General features: G+C 41.8%; 1 protein-coding gene across 5 annotated transcripts in view; it reads right to left on the minus strand.

Annotated features, from left to right (window-relative positions):
- Positions 1-2,640: 2,640 nt before the first annotated feature.
- Positions 2,641-25,232, minus strand: part of DOCK10 (dedicator of cytokinesis 10) — a 165,811-nt gene continuing 143,219 nt past the window's right edge. For 4 of the 5 annotated variants that reach the window (XM_064457385.1, XM_064457383.1, XM_064457384.1 and 1 more), the window contains exons 43-56: positions 24,823-25,005; positions 24,134-24,244; positions 22,514-22,729; positions 21,824-21,881; positions 21,394-21,492; positions 19,553-19,659; positions 18,947-19,069; positions 17,896-18,009; positions 11,949-12,095; positions 11,229-11,439; positions 8,181-8,371; positions 7,426-7,526; positions 6,957-7,095; positions 2,641-3,364 (exon numbers count right to left, since the gene is read on the minus strand). In XM_064457385.1, coding sequence (XP_064313455.1) covers positions 3,245-3,364; positions 6,957-7,095; positions 7,426-7,526; positions 8,181-8,371; positions 11,229-11,439; positions 11,949-12,095; positions 17,896-18,009; positions 18,947-19,069; positions 19,553-19,659; positions 21,394-21,492; positions 21,824-21,881; positions 22,514-22,729; positions 24,134-24,244; positions 24,823-25,005 — 1,920 coding nt within the window. In that variant the 3' untranslated portion in view covers positions 2,641-3,244. The remainder of the gene's footprint in view (positions 3,365-6,956; positions 7,096-7,425; positions 7,527-8,180; positions 8,372-11,228; positions 11,440-11,948; positions 12,096-17,895; positions 18,010-18,946; positions 19,070-19,552; positions 19,660-21,393; positions 21,493-21,823; positions 21,882-22,513; positions 22,730-24,133; positions 24,245-24,822; positions 25,006-25,232) is intronic. The other variant, XM_064457387.1, reaches the window with a different exon arrangement.

A 25,232-nucleotide genomic window follows, 5' to 3' on the forward strand; every position in this document is an offset into this window, starting at 1 on the left:
ATCTTTATTTCTTTTCTTCAAGCAGCACAATTAAAATTTTGACTGCAGCATTTCTCACCACCACCCTTGCCCAGTCCCCTGGGGCACCTGTGCTCAGGCCACCAAAGCCCTGCCCCTCCTGCAGAGAAAATTAAACCTATGAGTGTCAGTAGTAGGAAAGCACATCTGCTCTTCTTGTACCTGCCTCCCTCCCTGAACTGCTCTTCTCTGTGTTTTACCTGCTTTGAGCCCATTATTTGTGCATAAAAGAAAACAAATGAAAGTTTGTTGTGTGGCTATTTTAAAATTTTCCTAATATTTGAAATAAAGTGAGTCCAGAGAATCGCTGTCAAAAGTGATTGAAAAATAAACCCAGCTGTAAGAATACACTGTGAACAGCTGACCGTGTTTTTGTGGTTGACTTAGACAAATGGGGTCTCACAGTGGAGCTTTTGGCAGAAAGAAATTGGTGTAGACCTCATGTAGTCCTCAGAGTTTGAAAAGCAGCGATTGTATGAAGAGAGCCCTTCCTTACAGCAATGCCCCGTAGCATGCAATTCCCATCAGGCACGAGCATGTGTATCACTGTTCAGTTCTGAGGGTTTCATAGCCCACAGATGGGGGTGGATGCAGGATTCAGCACTGACACATCTATCGTCTGCAGTTTTGGTCACTGAATTTTATGGCGGTGAAAGGCCAAACATCATCTTTGTAATAACCCTAGAGCCTCACATGCCTTCTGCATTTCTCTCATTCTCTCCCCTCAAAATGCTAGGACAATCCATGGTTTAATGCTTTGTTTTCTCTCCCTGTTACAGTCCTGGTTCAAAGCTAATGTTTGCTAATTGCTTTTATGTGACTATGTTGAAAGTGCCTAAACACAGCAGGAGAGGAAGAGCCATCTGGAGTATGGACCCAGCTACACTCAAGCCTGAGCATCCCTAACACCAGCAATAAGGTAACAGCCAGAATATGGGCTGGATTTTCACACCCCCAGAGGAAGCTGCAGAGCTGGTGGCTTAAAGCAAACCAAATCCCACAACTCATACTTGCACATGAAACTCATTTTGTGTGCAAGCTACTGAGAAAACAATCCAGGAATCTCCTTACCTTGGCTTCATAGACCACAGCTTGGCTGTGGACCAGCCTGGTGTCAGCTTGCAACATTCCCTTGGTGGAAACCACGCTTTTGCAATCTAGTTATTCCAAAAGATGCCCAACAGATTTAGTTGCTCAATTCTTGTGAACATTAATTAGGAAGTCTGTCTCCAGATCACCTTGATGGCTTCTGAAGTACCCATCCATAGACATGAATCACAGTAAACACAAAATGAGTCCAGTGAGACCAACAAACCAAGGGACAAGAGGGCTCGATGCTCACTTACCTCCACTGTACTGCAGATTCCTGCTGTCACCACTGATGACTGGTTCCTTCCATATACACAAACAAGCAGGTAACTTCATCTACCACTACATATACAGTATAAAGCAGGTTAAAATTTGGGCCTTCTTCCTTTCAGCAGACTATTGGTTTTGAACAGTGCAGTGTCCAAAGAGCAGAGCTGGGTTTTTCAAGGCGAGGATGAGGAAGGCGCCTGGCTCCCCGTCCAGCCGCGCGATCAATACTTGTGTGCAGCACACAGGTGAGAGCTTGTGCTCTTATCAAGTCACTGCACTAAAACTGGGGCAGGACCCCTCCCAACCCATGGGGTGCCCATCCCAACCACTCCCCTCCCTCTCCCACCGGGAAGAAACGCCATGAGGGTTTCAATCCTCAGCAAAGATTTCTTCTGAAAAATCCCACACCTGCTGATAGTGAGACACAGCAGGAAGCGCTGGCAGCATGTGCGGCACTGGCAAGCAGGCAGAGACTGGATAATGGCACTTTTACCTTGCACATACAGATGGGGTGAATTTAGAGGCCACCCTTGGCTCCTGCCTCCAGGGCCAGGCTACAACTTCAGTTGAGATTCACCAGTTGTGAACTGGGGGTGTCATGGGAAGAGATACAGGGAAAGGAGACAGTAGGGCAGAATGAAGCAACAGACTGGAAAAACCCTCCTGGCATCCCCACGTAGCAAGACATGGCACTGGCCTTTGATCTGAACAAACACTCACGAACCTGTAGAAGCCTCAAGGGAATCACCAGGATTTCTCCAGGGAAGATGAGCCACAGCTTAACAGAATTGTGGGGACTGCATGCATGGAAGAGAGGGATCCTAACATACACACACAAGGAGCAAGGACCCCTGAAAGCAGGGATTTTCTATGGGAAAGGAATGAACATGAAGGAGTGTGGGAGTGCCAAGGTTAAAGAGCTGGCAGAACCACTCCACCTCACCCCAACACGAGGCAGAAACTGAAACAAACATCTCACAAGAGGCACGCAGTTTCCCACGGGCCCCGGGCAAAATCTGGGACTACAAACTTCAAAAGGAAGAACAGTTTCTTTGGCCTCAAGCAGGAGGACTACACCGGGGCCCTGTTTCCCAGGGTGGCCTCAGTCTGGGGCCACAGAGAGAATCTGAAGCCACACTGCAGATGGTCATAAATGTCCCTGTCAACAACTGCAACGCAACAGACAGCCGGGATGCCGGGGACATCCTGATCGCTGCTGCTCTGGAAAGTGCCGACATGGGAATGAACCAATGCACAGACCTCCAAAGAGAAAATTTTATGGACGCTTTTATACACATACACAAATATTTTAATATAATGGTAACTGAAATGTTATCCATATTTTTAGTACTGTCATAATTAACTAAAAAGATATTTTTTAAATTTTGTAAAAATGACATATTTTACACATCTTCTATTTACAATTGCAATATACTTAAATGTTATAAAACATCCACTTTGACCTTTAAAATATATGTATACTAGGACTTATTATTAGATATATTATAATTTATAGCAAACTTAGAGTTTGCTCTGTACCTATCTGTTCAATGGGAATTTCATAATCAGCCTAGCATAATCAAAGTTGCTCAAAACCGAAAATTGACAACAAAAGATACGGAATGTGCAAATACTGGGGCAGGCAAAAAATTAAAAAAAATCAAGCTTGCAGTTTTAAAAAATAACACCATGAAGACTTCCAATAAATTAAAATCATTACCCACAAATCCTTTTCCTGGCATTGTCCATGATCAAGTTAATTTTCAGTACTATTATTCTAAAAGAAAAAAACCCCAACCACAAACAACAACGAAAAAACCCCAGCCACTCCAGGTCTTCCTAAGGCTGTGTGTTCCCCACGTCGCAGTCAAGTGTCAGGATTCGCCAGGGTGGCTGCTGCTGGCACAGAGGAGGTGGCTCTATTGATGACTCGTGAATAAGTGCGCTCCATTCCTTGCTGTTTTGCCGAGTCCTCCTTGTATGCAATCTTTTCATAAAAAAGAGAGAGAGATCTGAATAGTTTGGTGTCTGAAGCGTTCATTGTCTAACCAAGGATTTCCCATTTTTTACTTATTACACAATGATGCTAAAGATCTGACAGAGGAAAAGGACTTTGCCCGGGGACCCAGAAGTGACCGAAGGCTGCAGCGAGAGGGAGGATGTCCTCTGGAGCTGCGGGGATAAATGGGACTGGGCTGTGGTCACCGGCTTCTGCCAACCGGTGCTTCATGGGGTTCCCTGAACTACGTTTCTCTAACAACTCTCATGCAAACACAACTGAGAGTTCACCTACATTTTACAAACTCAGCAGACACCTGCACTAGCACCTACTGACCATGGTACAGACCAGCCCCAGCTCTACCCACACAGTCATTTGGGGTGTGGGGCATCCCCACTGAGCTTCACATACACAGCCACTGAAAAAATATGTCTATTAGGCAGGGTTTGGACCAATTGCCAGGCCGAGGCTGTAGGCAGAGCTGCGCTGTCAGGGAGAAGCCCTGGCAAAAACTTGCTCTGCCCTGTCCTACATATAGGCTTTAGCAAGAAGGAAGATTTCTTTTTTTCTGAAGAAGTTCACTTTAGCCTTTTCTAATAGCTATTTTTCCTACTTTTATAAATACAGACTGAAAACCTGCCTCCTTCCATGGGGCGCTATGTTGAAGCATCCACAGCAGAGACATGGGCCATCCTCACCGACCACACAGCCATCGGCAGTAGAAGAGAAACCTCTCCCCTTCACAAAGCTCCAGGTGTAATCTTATGCCATCAACCCCCAGTTATTGCTGGTCAGGGTTGCAGGTCAACCACACCACATTTTTTACTTGGCCAGGCATAACCACGCTGCCTCCAGCTTTAGTGCTTGAGCCAGCAACTTGGGCAGCTCTGGGAAGGAACTGCTCCCATGCTGTGGACTGGACAACGAGCACCAGGCTCAGGCACCCCCTGGCAACGCCCAGCAAAGCCAGGGAAGCTGCAAGGAGAGACGGGCAGCACAGTGGAGCACAGGCAGGCTGTGGCACAGCCTGCTCAGACTGCTGACTTCACCCAGCCATGACTCAGTTCCAACCCTCTCCCCAGGGTATCAGAAGAAGAGAGCTCGGGGCAGCTGCTGTTGCACTGGGCTGTACCAGTCCTTCTGAACCACGTGCATCTGGGTTTGCACACTCTCCTCTGCACCCCACCATGGCCTCAGCCTGCATCCCAGTGTACAGCCACGAGCAGCGTGGTGAGCGGGGCTGTGAGAAGGGGACCACACCCATGGGACAAGGGTGGCTTGGCTTAATTGGTCCCTAGCCCTTCCATCTGGCCACCTTTGCTCCTACTGACACATGCTTTTGCACTAGGAGGCTCTTGTCGAGCTGCCCCACTGAACTCCCCGAGTTGGCTACCAGGATCCTAAAGAACATGAATCTCAAGACTGTTCATGGACAATATATCACATGTATACCTTGATTTTTTTTTTTTTAAACTCCCTGAGCAAGGGAGTCACTAGACATGAAACTAAACAAACATACCAAGTAGAAAAACCAGCAAGTGAGGGAAGTACATGACATTAAAAGAAAAAATAGATGTAAGAAAAATGAACATACCACTTTTGGCTATAGTATTGAGGGAAATGTTAGACAGGGAAGAAGAGAAGCTGTATAAGCAAGGACCATGACAGAGCTGTCAGAAAAGAAAAACAGAACAAAACAAAAAAAGAGAAAAACACATGGTGATGAAAAGAGTCACTGTCAGTTGAGTGAGCAAACAAAACCCTCTTGAATACGACAATGGGAAAGATGGCAAATCTTACTGGTGTAAAGCACACAGCACAGTTACAGCAGAGCCTCAAGCTTTCCAACTGCGAGATAAATGTTTCAGCCACAATTTACAGCATGTGATTTCTCTGAGGCAATGCTCTGTTCAGAAGTAGGGAGTTCACACATTTGTTGCAAGAGTAGAGTTTTCCCAAAAAGCCAACGCTGCCTGGAAAACTGGGCTGTCACTTACAAGGCTGCCCCACAGGGCTGCAAGTGGGAGACTGGTTTTCAGTGTGGACTTTCAAATTCAGATAATTTTGGTTAAACAGATAAGGATTTAGACTTTTGCTGGATGAACTCATAACTTCACATATTAACGTTGATATGTACAAGTAATTTTGTATTATTTAGTCTTTTCATTTGCATGAAGAAAACTCAGATCTTGCTGATATAAATACAGGTGTGAGTATTTAATAGAACCCAGCAAATATTTTATGAGTGCTGAAACTCATAGACTGCTTATGCCTGATTAAGTTGACCATATATTTTCCATTTTTGTGGGGAACAGTAGTCCACACAAGAAGTATGGCACTGCCTATGCATATTGACTGGATGGCCAAAGTAATTTCCACGGGACAGGCATGAACATTGAGTAACAAACGATACCCTTAATACTTACATACTTAATATAACAAACAGTGATAAATATTAGTTATGATAAAATTACTGGATTTGTGAACCTCAAGCATTCCTTATACACCTAAACAGGAAGTGAGAACAGAACAGCAACCACCGCCGAGCTCGACCCCCACCTGGCATACACCAAACCTTCAAAGCAGTTACATAGCTTTACACCCTGGGAGAAACTAACAGTAAGAATAACAATGGGCCAAAAATCCTTTACATGTGAAGATGAATAATTGGAGCCCCATTAGACAATGCTCTATCTGACAATTCTGTGAGATGCCATCACTGATACCAATGGTTAACCAAAGTAACTCTGTACACAAACAGTGCTTCTGTGTGCTACAGGCAACTGGAAATGCAGTGCAACTGCTAGAGCGTAAGTATTTCTCAGGTGCAAGCTAAGGTGGCCTACACACAAGCATGCAGAGAAATAATTAAGCATGATTTAATTTGCACTTCAGTATGCAGAATCTCTCAATATTTAAATTAAAACAGAACACATAATAAAAAATATCTGCACAGACACAGAAATAGAATAGCTGCAAGTGTGCACTGAAGTCCGGTTCAGTATTTTGGGATGCATTTCATATAATGTAGCCATGCATGCTCTTCCTTCTGAAGCTGCTAACAGCTGAAGCATAGTCTTAACATGGCACATATTTTGACAGTGTATTCAAATAAAAAAAACCCCAACTCTTGCTCTGAAAGCTGACTACAAATAGAAACTATAAAGATATCTCCTCCAGTTATAAGCTAGGTCTTAAAAGCAATTTACTGTTTTAATTAAACACATCACAGCTGCAGGATAAAGCAAGCAAAGCATAAAATACTATTTTAAGTGATTATCTTTCTATGCCTTTAGACCTCAGTCTGCATTTAGCCCCATGAGCATTCAACTTTTCAATATGCAGTAAGACAGGTAAAAAGAAAAATCTTTGTTTTTCAAACAGATTCATTATATATAATACAGCTGGATTTAAAAGAAAAAGAGAGAAGGGAAAAAAATAGGAGTAAATTATGTCTTCTCAGTGACTGTTGCACTGCCAGATTTTGCTTCTACTACTTTGCTCTACAGCTTCATTTGTCACTAAAAGACAATTAGCCACCCTCATTCACCCCAACCAGCATCAAAATAGATGATCTAACCTGTTCATTCATAACTGCAGACAGCTCGCTGAGCATATCCTTATAATGAGACTTCATCTCTCCCTGATATTCAAATTGGTCCTCCTTAATTAGGCGTTCGTTGACATCAAGAGCGTGCCCACATGCTTCCGCAAATTGCCTACAAGCACAAAACCACAAAGAACAACCATACAAATTTTGTAGTAATGAAAAATATCTGTCTATACATATACACACACTCCTGTACCTCTTCTCCCCCTTGCAAATTACACTTTGTCAGACATGAATTTCAAAACTCATCCTCCAATCGAGAGGAACGTAGGCTGCTAGGATAGCCCATAACATCAGCAAACGTTTTCTTGGGAATGACTTGTAAGATAGGGTAAATGCAGATGTAGATCAGCCTGGTTAAGTTCAGCCTGATTTCATGCCACACCTACTCATGCTACTCATACTATGCAGAGGATGGAAAGTTAAAACTTAGGTTTACCGGAAGATTTCCTTCAGAAGCTTAACTTGATTATCAGGATATCTCTTAGCATTTGTCTCTTCGAGAAAAGCTCGAGCATAGGCCATTGGTCCAGCATTTACCTGGGGAAGAAATACAAAGCTTAGGTGCAGAGAACAAGCAGGTTATTGTCATTTTGTCTTGTGTTCCGCAACTTGGACTAGCCTCAGGCAACCAAGCCTGTGTGAAGAGCATCACTCCTCTTGTCACCTGAATGAAACTTGAAGAGTTTTGCTGACGAGAAGGGAGCTGGTCAGCCTCGCATGAACTGCAGATCTCCGCTGGTCTTTGAAGGTCCTTGGCTAGCTAACCATCTAGAAAGCTATACGTTTGAAGGTGTTTCAATGAGGACACCAGAAATATATGCACCTCTCACCAATCCCAACTCTTCTGAATCTGTAAATCTAAAATCTTTTCTAATCCTAACAAAACTCCCTTTAAAATATCTGCAATGCTTGGCTGTGTGATGGGCTGTATTCTCAAGTGACATGTGATGGTCTTGCTAGAAAGGTTTTATTTAGAGAAGATTTGACTGAAATAGTTATGCTTGCACATAAATCCCGCAGTCATTAAAACTCCCCACTCCCTTACATTTTTAAAGGGGGCTTCAACAGCACTGGAATACAAGATGTGACCAGAAATACAAAAGACAAAACATTTCTGGAGTGATGAAAATCAGAATAAAAATTTAGGTAGATGCATTTTAAAAAGGAAGAAAAAAGGCAAATTGTCGTTACCTTGACACTGACACTTCCTTGGAGTTTAAGCTGCAGTCGGATCATGTCCACTTCTTCCATTGTGCAAAGCTGATTGAGCTCTGAGACTTTTTTGGACATCTCATCAATCGCTACTTCGATAGGGTTCAGCTCTGTGCTGGTTTGACTTATGACTTGAATACGCTTCTTCACATAGGGAAACAAGTGACTGGCTGCTCGAAAGCAAGGAATGTATCAGAGAAACTCAGCCAACAAGACAGTATTTAAGAAAGCAAAACAATTAAGCCGAAGTATGAACTTCTCATTTTGATAAAGAGATTGACAATCTATACAAATTAAGTTTTAATCAGCAAATGAGTGAAAGTGACTGTCGTGGTTCAGCCTCAGTCGGCAACTAAACACCACACAGCCGCTCGCTCACTCCCCCACCGCTGTGGGATGGGAGAGAATTGGAAGAGTAAAAGCATAAACAAAAAAGACACCTTGTGGGTTGAGATAAGAACAGTTTAATAATTACAATAAAATAATAATTATAATAATAATGATTATGATAGTAAGAATAATGATAATATAATAAAAAGGAAAAGGGAAAAAGACAAAACCAGAAACACAAAGGATACAACCGCTCACCACCTGCCGACTGACGCTGCCTGTCCCCAGGCTGTGATTGCTTCCTTCCTCCCCACCCCGGCCAGCCCCTCCCAGTTAACATACTGGGCATAACGTTACATGGTATGGAATATCCCTTTGGCCAGTTTGAATCCATTCTCCTACCTGTGCCCCCTCCCCTCCTGGCTTCTTGTGCGTCCGGCAGAGCCTGGGAAGCTGGAAAAGTCCTTGACTAGTACAAGCACTACCCAGCAACAACCAAAACATCGGTGGGTTATCTCAACATTGTTTTCATGCTAAGTCCAAAGCACAGCACTGTGCCAGCTGCAGTGAAGAAAATTAACTCTATCCCAGCTAAAACCATGACAGTGACACAGCAGATCCAAATCGAATTTTGATGTACCTGGCACTGGAAGCGCATTTCATTTTGAATTCACTGCTATTTGCTACTGAGCTCTGTCACATCCACGCAGCAAAAAGCTCTGACCACTCAGATTTTAGAATCCACAAATTTCTTCTCCTGAGTTAAAGCACCAAATGATAAGCCTGTATCAAACTTTAAACAGCTCAGAACATCCCATCAAGCATGATTCAAGTTAGAGGCAGGAGCCTCTAGTTCAGCTGAACTGGGTATCGCTCACTCACAGATGAGCTACTATTAAAACATCATCCTTGAAGAAGTAAGGAGTTACTTTTAGTATTCAACCTAAATACTGCTATGGGAGCTGACAGAGGAACTATTCATCATTAAAACACATTCCTTCCAGTCAAGGCCTTTTCATGGATCTTGGGGAGTCTGGCAAAGGTGCATAAAGCCCAATCTAAGCTAACAATCTTCCCGATTACCCCACATGCTTTGGAAGGCCTCCCAAACTCTATATATGCCCTCCTCCAGGGAGCGTCTGCTGCCCATCAGCTCAGACCTGAATGAGTTTACAGGGTGGCTGTCTCCTTGGAGAGCAGGAAACTCAGGACTTCCAGAGCTAGAAGCATGAGTCACAACCGGGCACGGCAGAGAGCCAGCAACCAACAGACCGCAGCCAGACTATTTGTCCTCTGCACAACGCAGGCAGCAGGCTCTGGAGCAGAGATGCTGAGTGGGTACCGTTCCAGCCACCCAGTATCTCTGCCCAAGCACAATTAACTTCCACTGCTCCTCCAGTCATACTGGTAAGCCTTGCTTTCTCCTCAATCTAAAAGCACTTTTTACATAGGAAGGAAATGAAAATATATGACTTTATTGAAGTGGGTGGAGAGGTGGTGGTGGGGAGTGGAGAAGAAAAAAAAAGTTTCCTTTAGAGAAAAGCACCAAGGGGAGGCAGGTGCCAGAGGGAAAATCAGGGGAGGTGGTCAAACTCCCACCTAAAGCTGAAGATGGAGCCAGGCAGAGAGCAGTGGGAGCTGACAACAGCATGTAATAACCTAGGGAAAATGTTCTGCTGGAAGAACAACTCTCTCTGTTTTTGCAAGACATACCGTAACAGCTGCACTTTCAAGTCAGTGACACTACCTGCTTCAGTACAGATCTCAAAATACCTACTGCTGCTCAAGCACTTAAAAAACCCCCCACACCTCTCTCCTTATGAGCAAAGCTGTGTCATGTAACAAGATTCCCCCAGACAGCAGTGCCTCTTTCCTGACTTGCAAGAACAAAACTTACATGTGACTACGCCTCTACTCTAGGCAGCTTTCTTCACTTTGCCCTTTAGGGGAAGCAGGTGCAGTGAAGTTGGTGGGGAACTGGATTTTCTGTCACTCAGGAGCTTCTGCTGTAAACATCAGACTCTCTGCTCACAGCTGCCCATGAGAACAATGCCTCCATCTCAGACAGCTTCTCATACTCACACAGACAAAATCCTGGCAGGTCAAGTTTCGGATGCCTCTTTAAAAAGAGACTTCAATCATGATAAGTAACTAAACATTTTCTGTTTAATATGACTCAGTAAGAGCAGACATATCTAGTGCTCCTGTCATTCCAGTCTTAAAACACTGATTGTGCCCAATGAAATGAGATCTTACCTCTCACTTTAAAAAATTCTATATATCTTCCTCCCATTTTGAACAAAATTCATATCTGCTAAATTTTGCTCTCCTCAGCAGAATAGGCACTCTGCTTTTTCTTTGACTTGTTTGTTATTAAGAGAAGAATGGTTCCGAATGCTAAGCTGCCTCCAGCTGAACCACTCCCAAATTACATCACTGCAAGAACAGTTAAGATGTCAATAATAAGGAAAAATAAGACAGCTGATGACTCCACAAATGAAAATAACTTTCCATAGGACGGTCAGCAGGATTGTAAGAAAGCACATACTTTGCCAATGGACACACTGAAAAGATCACTTATCATTCCATACAACATGCTGTGCCCACTGACTGCACAAAATCTGGCACATGAAGCACACTGCTGGGCGTAACTGGCAAAGGTGGGACGGAAGGGGGAAGCAGCCTGTGCAAACATACTTGTCAGGATTGTGCGCCTCTTGCACTGCTCTTCTACACCTCCGTGCTTTTTTCCTGAGAGTGTGAAAGGTGTTTCAAACACAAAACGATTGATGTTATGATGCATTTCAAAGTCGGTCTTTCGATCTTCAGCTTCTTTCTCTTCAAAGAAAGGTGTGACATATGTCACCTGGATATATGCATATTTTGGATCCAGGTCTTTGGGGTTGACCTGTGTAACAGTGGGAAACATAATAAAATTCTGTTAAGTGTGATGAGCTTCCAAGGCATCCATTGTATTTCTGATGCTTTTAACTATAACAGCAATACCAATTAAAACTGAGACTTCCAAATGTAATATTCAGACCACAGATTAATACTTAAAGATACTTAACCAAGAGACCCATAAGAACAGTGGGACTTTTGAATATAGTCATTGGCAAAAGTGAATGAAAGCTAAATAAGAAAGGCAACAACCCACATCGCAGTAAACAACTGCATGCTCTGCAGAAATATGCTGGAATATGCTCTTTTCCCACTGACTGTGATGCTCTGCTATAACATTGTCATTTCCATACAGTACCTGCCACACTAAAAGGTGAGGGTCTTTTTTTGGTTGTAAAACTAGGTCATAGTAGTTTACGCATACACTCAGTTCACATTCATTCAAAACACAGCTCTCAAAACATGAACCGTACACTTGCTTCTCCCCCTTGCGCAAGAACCGCATGCCTTTCGTACCTTGTTGGAATCCTGGATGATCTTCACGTTATCTATTCCAAACTTGTCTGCATAAAGTTTCATCAGCCTTTGAGAGATCTCAGACAATCCTGTTAATTTAGGTTCTTTATAGATATACTCTTTACCTTCCTCTTCTTCAAAAAACCCCTGTTTGGAAAGAAATGGAAGAATACAGTGAACAGAACAGGCAGGGGAAAGCCTAAACAAGGTGCTTACATCAGGAATCGAGGCTGCCTGTATACCCACCAGAGCCTCCAGTATGCCATTTCCGGCACCTAAGTTAAAAGCTTACCTCTCTCCACTCCTAGCAGACACATACCTAGAGGCCTGACTTTATACCGGTCTGGTATCTCCGAAGTTACCCAGGAAATAACTCATACACATTTATTCATGCAAAAGACCTAGCTCTTTAAAGAGTTAAAGTGGTTTGTTGAGAATGCTGATGTGTGTATGATGAAAAAACCCTAATGAATTAAAAATTAGACATGAAAAATTCTTTTAATTTTAATCATTTGGTTAAATTAACTATTTTGGAAGCACTACGCTAACAGAACACGAGTGTAACAGCTGTTTGCTGGATGGATGCCCAGCCAGGGTGTGTGCAGCATGCAACCTCCAGCACACCCTATCTGGGACGTACGTGTGCAGGCAAAGGCTGGGCATCGTGCAGGGCACTGCTGCCCACGGCAACGTGCCGGCACTCCTGCCCACAGCGATGAGCAGGGCCATTGCATGGGGAGCACCTGTGAACTGGTCTGCATCTGTTCAGGGCAGCTGAAAAGGAACTCTGGTGGCATCTTGAAAGGCCATATGGAATTGCACCATTTTCAGAGATAATTAGTAAATTATTTACATTTGAAAAGAAAAAAAACCCCAACCAACAAAAAAAACCCCAAAAGACACACAGACTGAGCTCCTTTGCAAAAAAGCTCGATCTTGTTAAGGTCATTTACTTATTACACTGGGGGGACTTGGCAGAGCTGAACAAGAACTTGTAAGGCTTCAGAAGAAATGCCGATTGCAGAAAATTAACACAACGTTGCATCATGTGCAGGTGAGACACTCCACTGCTACATGATGAACATGTACATCAACACTCCAGGAGAAGCTTTCCCAGCTGAGCAGAAAGCAGCAGGTGCCCTATTAACAAGGACTGGATTTATCCCAACACCATGAGCAGCACCAGCCCTCCTCCTAGGATTTCATATGCTGCTGCTGAAATCTGGCAGTGTTAGCCACTGCAGCTGTACCCAAAGCCTCCTCCTTTCACCTTAATGCAAAGAGACCCAGAGGAAAATAAAGGGGAAAGGAAGACAGTATTAATGTCAGACCCAAGGCCCTTTAAACTTAACACGACATGGTTTGGATAGCTAATTCTACAATATGCCTAGGCAAACTGCCATCTGCTGAAAAAGAGAAGCACAGGTGAGTGAAGTCAAGAGATACCTCCAAAATCTCTTTGGAAGGTACTCATGCAAAATCCAGCCTTTTCATGTTGAAGTGTATTTCAACTTTGGCCACTAAAATTATAGGCAAATCTTCACAAAAATATACAGAATTGAAATAAATTAGCTGTAAATTTCAATATTTATTTAGGGAAAAAACCCCTAAGTTTTGTTTCAATAGGGATTAACAAATATGTGCACCTTTGGCTTCTCCTTCCGTAAAGACAAGGGCAATAAAATTGTCTTTTAATTTGGCAAGTGCCAACGGCAACACGGGCACTGCTGGAAACCTATGATTAATAGCAGCAACAGCAGCTTGTCTGATAGTATCTTAATCAGTCTCACAGTGACCTTCTAACACTGCACAAGTTTTAACAATATTATCAATTAAACTCCATAGGCATATGAAGAACTTCACAGGTAATTATAGAACAAATCTATAGGTCAAAAGCTGACACCCTATAAACATTTACTGAGCTGGGCAGGCAATTGACTTTCTGTTGATTTCACTCAGAAGAGATCTGCAGGATCATAACCTGGTTTCTGATCTTGTTTCCACTGAAGCAAAACTGCTTTATGTGGGAAAACCTCATTAGTCTCATGCAACCATACTCAAACACGCTACTCAGGACTGCTTCTGTCAAAAACCATCTGTTTTCTATTACTAGTAGATGTTTTCAACAAAATGCCTCATGTTTTCCAAATTAATCACATAGCAAACTAGAGTATAGTTTATCCTTTTAAACACTGATTCTGTGTACATTTGCACACTGGAACACAGTGTTTATGTGCAAGTGCCAAATTGCTGTGCTGATGCTGCATGGCACACTAAGATGATATCTGTATTAACTGTTTTGCTTAAAAAAAAGAAAAACCAACCTGAAACCAAACAACAGATTTAGTCTTGTCTCTAGTGCAAGAGACATTATTTAAGTACATACTCCCTACAGTATTTCAGCTGACAAGTGACAAGCAGAAGTTAATTGTGAGCTATAAATAATCATGCCTGCCATATGCTATATGTCTGGCAAACATTACTGAAAGTAAGATTAAATACTTTTTAGGAGCCAAATATCCTCCAGTTTCAGGATTTTAAAATATTCAGCAGCCAAGGTCACATTATCAATGCGTATCCCTAGATTATTTTCATACTGGTTGCTTTTGCCCTGCAAGAATAATGCAGCCTTACAGAGGAAAATTATTACACATAGCAGCTGAATGCAATGGAAGGGAGACGACCTCCTGGACAACAGGTTATTGGTTTCTACTGAGAGTCAAGTTGTGACCCAGGATTGCCTCCGTGGGAGCACAGAAAAGGCTTTTTAACTCCCCGCATACCCTTGGAGCTCACAGTAAATCTCACTCTTCTCTGCCCTTTGCTAGAAGAATACACACTGTCCCTGCAGTTGATGTGCCAAGGTAAAGCCTCTGTTTTACCTGCCAAGAATTAGCATTTAAGGGATCCTTCCCTATCGGTATCAAGTGAGCATCACCTCCTATGGTAAGTGAGCATGTTGCATTTTTTAGTAAGGAAGCCACAGCTGTTTTTATCACATTTGGAAAAGGGGACACATCATCTGATCTTCAGATTTAAACCTGCAGGCAGCTTACTGCTGTGAAAATCTGCCCTCCAACTTCTACAGCCTCCTGCACAGATAGAACAAAACCTCAGCTCTACCTTTACCTAGCACAGCAGCTTTTTTTTCTTTTAAATTCAAGAAAGATCTTGACTTCTCAAAACACTAATCTGTAAATAAAATCGTAAGCACTGGCTAGTGTGGCCACTTGGTGGTGTTGGTGGTGCAATGAGATGTTGTCACCAAAGGCCCTTAACAGAGTTTGCAATCTAAAACACCAGCTGCCATGAGATCTGGCTCTCTGAGCTGGCAAATAAAGCGCTCTGGCGAAAACAATCGACTACATCCTCACTAAGCACTACATTCATTCAAGCCATCTTTCTAGATGGTCCCTGCAGCAATGCAGTAACCAAATACTGTCTCTACCTTTGCATGAAGAAGAATGGTTTTCAGATGCAGATGCAAATTTTCTTTTTCCACTAAGAACCCTCAAAATTCTCCCTGCAAACAGTATTTGCAGTATTCTTTTGTTTTTTCATCTGTTTTTTCTGCAGTTTTTATTTCAGTTAAGGAACAGCAGTGTTCTATTTTTACAAAACATATATATGTGTATATCTATTATTGATGTAATTAATTAAAATGTTTAATGAATAAATGCATATGTGTAATAACACTTTTTTTTTTTATATGTGTATGCTTACCTATGTATCTACGCACAGGTATTTTATTGAACAATGTACGTGTAAGACTGAAAATGAATCCCATACCTGCATACCGAGCATCCCATACCTGCATATCGAGTTTTCTTCTGGGGCATTTCCTTTGTAGTGGCCCAAGCAGAGTGATTCTTACTGGTTTACACTGGTTTAACTGTAATACTAGTAAAACCTGCAACCATTAGCTTTTGGGAGGAAGTGTGCAAAGTCTGCCAGAAGCACAAAAAGAGGGAATTGCTTTTAATGTTTCAGATGAATTGGGCACTGAGACTGCTTTCAGCATGGAGGCCTGCATTACTCTTGGCAGCAGAAAGGTGGAAAGGCCTCATACCTTTCTGTCCACTTGCACAGCCAAAATAGAAGCAAGTGGCACAGGGAAAAAGGGACTAACACAAATATGTAAAGGAAATCTTCCAAAGGTAAAAATGTGCAGGGACAATCGGTGTATGGGAACAGACTGTCCTCTCTGTCTTTCATTCCAGGTCAAGCTTCATCTGTAGCTCCCACACCTGCCATGGTGCTTTGTGTGCTGGTAAACCCTCCTTAATCAGTTCTGCACACCCACGCCTATTTTCTTTGGTAAATGAGGCACAAGTAATGCTAATGGGAATGATCTACCTTTAATTATTTGCACTGTGCTATACACTTTTGTCACTATGCCTCTGCAAGGAGCAATACCGAGCAGTCCCACTTTCTACCACATAACATCTCTTCCACAAAAGGAAAGGAGGAAGCTGTGCTTGTTTGCATTTAGAGCTCAGTGTCTAGGGACACCAGGGAACAGACCGAGCAATATGCAGCTATGAAGAAGTCATATGCTTTAGAGCACTAAAGCTGTTTAGATGAAGTTGTCCTTGTGGCGCTGGCAGCTGAAAAGTCATTGCACTGTAACAATGATTTTAACCCAGTTCAGCAGAACTGCTGCAGTTAAATGGCCCACTTACAAGTAGCTGCCCCGGGAGAGCCCTGGCAAGAGGTTGCAAGTAGGAGAGTCCCATTTCCCCCTCTGCTGCACCTGTTTTGAGGAAGGACTTGCCATTGCCCTCTGACTCCCAATTTGCTTGCTCCTACAAGGGACTATCAGGCAGGTTGCTGCACCCTGCCCAGAGTGCTCCAGTTACCACTGCCATATGTCGGAGACCGCACAGGCCAGGAAAGCAGGCTTCCATTCAAACAGCATTAATGCTACACCAGGCTTTTCAACAGAGGAAAAAGGGGTCCAATCCCAGTGAAGCTAAGAGAAAAACTTCCACTGAGATGAGGTGACGCAGCATTGGGCCCCACAGTGCACACACAACATGGCAACAGATACAGCTTGGTAATTCAGGTAATTGAACAAATAAAAATTAGTTCGCAGGATGCAACAATGAATGAAACGATGTTATTTCATCTGCCATGAACCAAAGAACTGAGAGCACAGGAAAGTTAATATTAAGTAACAGTACAGGGAAGGATGGAGGACGTGTGAGGAGAATTAAACAAAACATGCAAAAGAACTAGACTTACCACAGCCTTGAATAAGTTCAAAAGGAGAAAAGAGCAAATTTCTGCATTAAAATCTAATTAGCAAACAGAATGATTCACATCAATCTGTTGTTTACACACCTTATTATTTTAGAGTAAAGGAGATTGTGTGCTTGCCAAAACCAGGTCTTAAAAGAACACGCTGTATTGCTACACTGGTTTGTAGTAGGAGAAAGCACAAAATAATGCTTTGAGGATGCTGAAGCACAGCAAAGGGAATAAAACTACTCTACAGTATATTGCACAGAATCAGAGGTGACCTGAAAGCAGAAGTCAGAGGGAAACACAACAAAACATCTACTGCATACTGCTCTGCTTCAAGCTCTATTTGAAGAGAGGGCCGTATATCAAAGATGTCTATCTGGCTTTATTTTAAGTTTTACTCTGAAAAAAGCCTGCCCCACCTCAGTCTCAGCCTTGCTTGACGAAGTCAAGAACTATAGCTGATGTACAGGTCTGTTCTCCGTTACACCACTAAATTCATAGCAGCAGTTTACACAGATGCAACTGAGTGCTCTCTCTTCTGAGTAAAAACCTCCTTAGAGTATGACCTACGAGGCACTTTCTACCCCATGATTCACTGACAAGTGTTTCCCTGTTTTAGCTTCCCTGAAATATATCAGGATTAGAAAATGTGGCTGAAATCTGGGAATCTGTGGAGACAAAAGAACACAAGTTGACTTACCTGCCCATAAAATGCAACACGGTAATATCGTCCAAAGAGACGTTTTTCAGAGTTCACTACTTCCGCAACCTTCAGATATGAGCGGTGGATGTCGTAGTACAAATCAGACAGTCTCTACATTAAGAAACAAGGAGAGCCAGGGGAAGTGAGAGAGCACAAGTACTTTGGGAAGTGATGCAAAGGCTCTACGCAAGCATGGCTTGTCTTAACTGGATTACCAAACCTTTGCAAAGATGGCTGCACATGCTAAGGTTTAACTTGTCAGCAGTCACTAAAGATCCATTTCAAGGTCTCTGTCCTCTTCTGAGCACACAGTTTTGTGGCAGCGGGTGCCTTTGTGTACAGGGTCACACAGGAAGGCAAGCATCCCACCAGTTGCCAGTGGTAGGGACCTACTAAGAGGTCAGAAAATCCATGTGTAGTTGGGAGCAGGGTGCCAATAACTCCAGTCAGCTCCCGACCCAGTACAAAGATGCTATCCACAAAGATACGCTATCCACAATTACCACTAAAAAGAACTTTCTTGGGACAGTAAACCAAAATTTCAACTAAGTTTAAATCCGAGGACCTGCTTCCTCAGCATACAACTTATAGCTACCTAACTGCTTTTTTTATTTTAAAACCAGAAAAATCAGTACTGGGGATTATCATCTGGTTATCCATTATGTATTGAAATTTCCAGGTAAATAAAAAATAAGGAAACCCTGGAATTCTGAAGAGTTCACACAATTTATCAGCAGTTTCTAAACTTAAATATAATGCAAATGTGCTCTTGGTTTAAAACCACATGTATAAATTTACATCTACTGGCTAACACAAGAGGTTTGTTTGAAAATTTTTTGTTGATATACTGTAGTACTGATGCTGGAAAGAGGAAGGTATGGTACCAGAGTTTTTCATTTACTCACAGCCCAAAGCATTAAAAGGAGAAATTACAGACAGGAAGAATAAAACCATTCATTTTAAAGAAAGCACTTTTTCCCCCCCCAAAATTTTGATCTTTACTCTTGTTTTAATGAAAAAAAAAAAACAACAGACAAAACCAACTTACTTTAAAGTCCCTCTGCTTCTCAAAAACAGCAATGATAGGCTTGTTAACCTCAGCAATAAGCTCATATCTCTCAGACTTCCACAGGTATTCAACACACAACTCCAGCTGCTCCACAAGAACATTCTGCAATTCCACAAATATAGTTCAGTGACTCCACAGCTGATGGCATTTCATTAATAGAAATGAAGTAAAAGGACATACAGAACAAAAATAAAATAGCGAGTATCTTCTGTATTAAGGTTTATTTCAATGACAGAATGTTTGATAAGGTATTGGTGACATAGCTCTTCTTTGGATAAAATATCCTGAAATAACAGTAACATGAAAATACTTGAATACCTGATGTCTCATTCAGAAGGACACGTTTGCTTCATGGGCTCCCCCCTGCCCTAACTTCCAGCTCTGGTACTTAATGTTCTGGTTAGCTAAACACCTATCCCTGCTATCTAGTACAACAGCTATGACATTTCACTCAAAAGTTGTGCGTCTTTTAGTACTGCGTGAAGTACACTCTCACTATAATTAGTTCTAACATGCAAAGGCATCCATTAGAAATAACACCCTCTGTTAATATAGAACAAGTATATAAATGTTAATGCTGCTGACCTCATTATAGGGAGTATCTTGCATCCCAGAGTCTTCCTTCATAGCACCTTCTTCTTTAATGTTGGGGGTAATGCTCAGAAAAGCAGGCCATCCCATGGAAAATAAGCCTTGAAGTGCAAGTCATAACAATGTCAATTAATGGCTGAATAACCAGAAAATTCAAAAAGTTATTGGATGCCATTAAAACAGAGAGATTTTATTTGACTGGATTAGTCACTTTTTTCAGAGCCCAAGTGATGAGAAGCACAAATGGAACTGACTGAATTTATGAGACTATTACACATCTTCTCTATGACATAAATCCTCTTGTCCATGCAAAGTGTAAGTATAACATTTTCCTGATGCAATCTTATTCCTCTCTTTGGCATTTTGGTTCCTTAGCTGTACAGTGCTGGCAGTCCTTGTAAAACTACATGTGGAACACTCATCTATACAGGAATTATCATCACAGGCTTAGGAGAGACAATTTATACTTGTGAAACCAGAGCTGTGACTCCTGGCCTGACCTACAGACACTTAACGCTATGTGCTGGGACCTGCACTCATCCCACCTGTAAGATTTCCTAAGCAAGAGGGGCAGAGTTGCCCCGAGCTCACTGCAGCTGATGGGGAGACGGCTGCTCCGGAGCACAGTGTGCCTTTGCTGGGCTCGAGAACACCCTGGCAGTGGCTCTCCTTAGCCTCTCCAGGGTCAGCAGGGGAACCGCAGCCCTAACTGAGGAACCCTCTTGCAGAAAGCTCAGGCTTGGAGGCAGAAGCTGCTGATGGGAAGGCTTGCAAGGATTAAAACTGAGCTTACATTTAATATTTGCTAAACTGGGGCCTTAGTGCAATGGTTGAAAAACAACTTACACAGGCATTGCACATTACAGATCAGGCAGAGACTGACCCACAAAGATTTTACTACCACTCTTGAATGGTGAAGGTAAACCTACCAGTGGAGGTGAAGAACTCCTGAGTGGTTCGTGTTCAATTTAAAAGTAGGAAAATGCTAGTAAGGCACAATTAAAAAGATAACCTTTATACAATGAGACAGAGGGGCTCCTTCCCCTCTGTCAAGTTTTGAAAATAAATGACCCGCAAGTTCTTCACTCCACCTACTGTGATCTGTTATTCATGCAAAGTATTTTAGCACTAGTCAACCATCTACAAAATACTGCTCTTCACACAAAGCTTCCTTCTAAATGGACGCGTTTTTTCATCTCGCCCACAAACACTTCCAAATGTATCGGAAAACCATGGTCTTTCCAAAACTAACAGTTTTTTCTTTCCCAGATATTTGTCCTTGCCCCCAGATACTGCTCTTTGTGAAAATTGCTAAAATATCTCATGCTGAGAATTACTTTGAAATACACATTTCATAAACTAAATAACCACTGGCATAGAAACATTTAATAATACAAGCCTGTACTTTATTTCTCTAATAAGCATCACAGATCAAAAAAAATCTTTATCTATGCTAAGTTACATATGGATAACCAGACACTAATTCCACCCCCGTGCCCTCCCAGCTTTGGCTAGTCAAGGAATCGGACATGGATTTGTGTGCTAAACACCAATTGACCCGAGCGGGATTTCTGTTGCCGGTGATGAGCAGACCGTGCTCTTGCTGAAAAAGCCCTTTACCAGAGACATTCTAAGCAATTCATCAAACCAGCCAAAGAGCATCAGGAAAGTAACATATGAGGTTTCCGACATTACTTGCTTGCTATTACAGCTGTCAACATGCACTATAAATATTTTCACTTTGGTAGATACTTTTCCAGATCAACTGGAGAACAGTAATTTGATTCCCTAATTATGTTATTTGACCCATAAACAGGCACGGTTAGAGCACTCACTTCCTCCATTGTGAGTTGTTAGTAACACATTACTATCAGAGACTTGACCATCTTCCAGGAGCATACGTGAGGTACAAATCTTTTCCATTTTCCAGTAACCTATGATAGTGTAAGATGGTATTAGTACACTGCTACTGGTATGTGTTAATACATGCATATTTAATAACAACAGACTAACCAGTGAAGCATTCTCTTTTAGCACTAACTTACTAAACATTTAATTAACCCTTTTTTACATAGAACACACACTTTCACTCTTCCAGTGCTAAAACTATCATTTATGATATATTTTAAAAATAAAATATTTGGGAAGAATTCAAGCAGCTTTAAGAATACTTTACATATAAGAAAGGAAAGCAGGGCAGCCAAAAATTATTTTCAACAATAATGTTTACAGATACATGATTGGTTTTGAATATGTAGATCTTACCCTTTCTTTTCAGGTACTCTGCAATGAGAGCGGCGATATGAATATAGCACATAGCAGCCTGTAACAAGAAATCAACATACATGTATATATTAAATTACGCTGTATGACTTACAGCATACATAAAGGATTAAATGATGAAATGCTTCTTGAGTGTTAATTTCACTAGGTGTCTTAGGTAAAAGCATAAATTTACTCAAGAAAACCAAGGAGATTACTTAGTAAATAAGATACACCTCGGTTACGTACTGGAGTTCTGCATTACCCATTTCATTTTTGATGAGAAGGACAACGTGCTATAAATGAAGCTCCTCTCCTATACCATAGCGGGGAGGGGTGGTGGTGTAAGAAAATCCTTTATGTGAATTATGCACTGTGCATCACCTCATCTACACTACACCTACTGTGCCTGTTCAGGTTAAGCAGCAGAGGTGCTAATGCGATACTGACCACAGCTTCCCTGTCAGACATTTTCAAATCTTGCTCAAGCACGTATCAGGTAGTCACGATTAGGCAAACTGGGAAAATGAGCACATCTCTAGGTGTTTTTCAAACCTGTCTTCCTCTACTGTTAAGTATATGACAGACACTGTACGATTCTCGAATCACTACTGTTATCTGTTTTTCAGAGCCCTTTTCACCAAAACATCTCAGCCTAAAGACTGAGATTTATTATTCATTTATTTACATTACCTCTGATAAATCTCCATTTCTTGCGTGAATCTTGGCCATGCTTTCAAGCCACGTCCTACGTAATTCAGGTGTGCTGGCGTATGAATTTGCTAGGCTGTACTGCAGATCCACAAGCATCTCGGGGTCTTTCTCATGCTCCTTCATCTGAGCTGTGGCCATTAAAACTGTTCTGATGCGTTTGGTCAGATCCTTCACCTCTGCTGGGAAATTAACGTTCTTCGGGAAAGATAAGCAATACATCACTAAAACCATCCAAAGAGCCACGTGCAGCACGCACCCCTGAACAAGGTAAAGTCCTCATTATGGAAGACCTTTTTCCCCTTCTCTAATTCAGTAGGCTTCGAAGCAGAGTCACGGTTCCACAGTATGTACACAGTGTGCACAAATCCTTGACCTTTTTTTACTGATGTGTCATAGCACCTACTAGATATCCCAGTCAGCCAGCTGTACCACTGTGCAGCAAGTCCACTGAATCAGCAAACAAACATTTGTTCTTCAGTTGATTGCTGGATCCAGACCTGGATTCTCGTACACTTTGAGCTGATGAACAGCGCCATGTGCTATAGATAGTCCTGCTTAACTACACTCACAGCCTGTTTCACCGCAGTGAATAAAGCACAACAGCCTGGCTCCTGGCCTTCTCACACTGTGCAAGATTAAAACAGAGTCCTTGTATTACTCTCATCAGCTGTTCTCAAAATATTTAACTCAGCTCTGCAGTTTCTCTTTTTCAGATGGATAATGAAATAAGATTTCTATTTTCAGACTTTTTTCCCCTTGTTGCCTTTGTTTAAAAGTCAAAACATCCAGAAAAATTAAATGAAATTAAACGTTCCCTCCTCTAGGTGACACAGGGACGAGCGTGTTACACAGTGTGACTGACTGCAGTGCTGGGAAATTAAAGCTGGACTATGGAAGCAAATACAGTTGTGACTGCATCTTATTAAATAAAACATCAAATTACTTATGCTAATTATCTACCAATTTGCTTACACTAACTTTATTATTAACTTCAGTGGAGATACCCTAAAGTCACCTTCAGAGAAAGAAAACCACCTCCAAATATAAAATTTAGAACTCATGTTGATAAATGTTTGGACAGGAATTGTAAAATAAAAAATTAGAATCCTTTTCTGATAACTTCAGTACAGACAATGAATATAATAGCCATGGTAACTAACCTAAGAGCTAAGTGCCTTTTTCAGGGGCTTAGCAAGCTGTTAAAAAACCCAACTGTGTGCGTGGTTTTGCTCACATTTACTGAACAGACCAAAGGGATGGTTTGTAGACTAAAAATTGTTTGCCAACTGCAACTGTGTTTCATTAGTCACAATGCATGATACCTTCTCTGACATCAGGCAAACAAACAAAACAAGCAGTAAATAACAATATAATTTTCAAATAAAAATCTTTTTTTGTTTTAAAAATTCTTTTCGATTACTAAGCTTCTGAGTCACAAACATTTTAATGAATTTCAGGCTGCCTGAAAAAGGCACACTATGAATGCATAAATCACTGTCTAATAACAGCCAGCAATTCTATTCACTGAAACGGTTGCTCCTCTGAAATTGTTGACCTTTTCCAAGGGGTAGTGATTGACAAAAAAAAAATGTTTCTTACTTTCATCTGCTTGTCTCCATTAGCAAAATTATTTATAATTGCAAGTGAATGTTGAAAACGAGATCCGCCAATCCCCGCATCCGCTATCAGCTGGCTCACTGCTTTGATGAGCTGTATGGGGGGGGGGACGGGGAACAAACACAGGGTGCAATTAGCAAAGCAAATCAAATTTTCCGAATGTTTTTAATCCCTATTTTAGTATGACTTGATGTACTAGGCTAGCAGAGATGCACTTTTATACCTATCTTAAGACTAATAACACATACAAACCCAAGGACTGTGAGTAATCTTTTCAATATGTGTAATTGCTCACATTTTGCAGTGTAAGCGCATTGTTACTGTATTTCACATTTCTGTCACTATACTATCAGATTCTGTTTAGTTCCTTCATCAGCTATGTCCTTACTGCTCTAAGAAATGCATATGAATCAAGAAAAGCCATTTATTTGGCTATTTATTGGCTATGCAGCTACATTCACAGCTGTTGTCTCTCCCTGGAACAGAGCCAAGCAGCCCAAGAACAGCAGAGAATCCAGCCCAATGTCTTCAGTCTTGGCAGAAAAATCAAGCTGCCACAGAGAATTGCCTGTCTGAGGACTCCAAAAGAATCGCTTTGCTACAATGCATAAAAATAATGATAAAAACCAATGCACATCAGCTAAATACTGATGATCTCACACTTCACTTACCTGTAGGTGGGATCTGACTATTGATTTCTGCTTGTTAAATTCAAAGTTCTTTCTCATGAAAAAATAAAGAAGAGCAGATGCCTCTGTCTGAGTTGAACGTGACCTATGGTTACAACACTTCAGGATTTCATAGCACAATGAACCACATAGATCTGCTTGTCCTTGAAAGAATGCTGATGGGAACTGTTGAAAAAAACCATGTGAATATGTTTAGCACCAGTCTCAGGTCCAGTTATTCTGAGTCAATACTTTTTTATGCTAAGCTTCCAGGAAAACCAAGTCTTTTCTATATTCATGCACACGAGGGTTTAGTGAAAGAATTAGCCACTGGCTAAACATAATCTCATGTGCAAATTAAGATTAAGTAAAAACTGCACACAGGTTTTCATACAGACACCGTATGCAATGCA

The sequence above is a fragment of the Phalacrocorax carbo genome, chromosome 7, assembly GCF_963921805.1.
Source record: "Phalacrocorax carbo chromosome 7, bPhaCar2.1, whole genome shotgun sequence".
Taxonomy (NCBI): domain Eukaryota; kingdom Metazoa; phylum Chordata; class Aves; order Suliformes; family Phalacrocoracidae; genus Phalacrocorax; species Phalacrocorax carbo.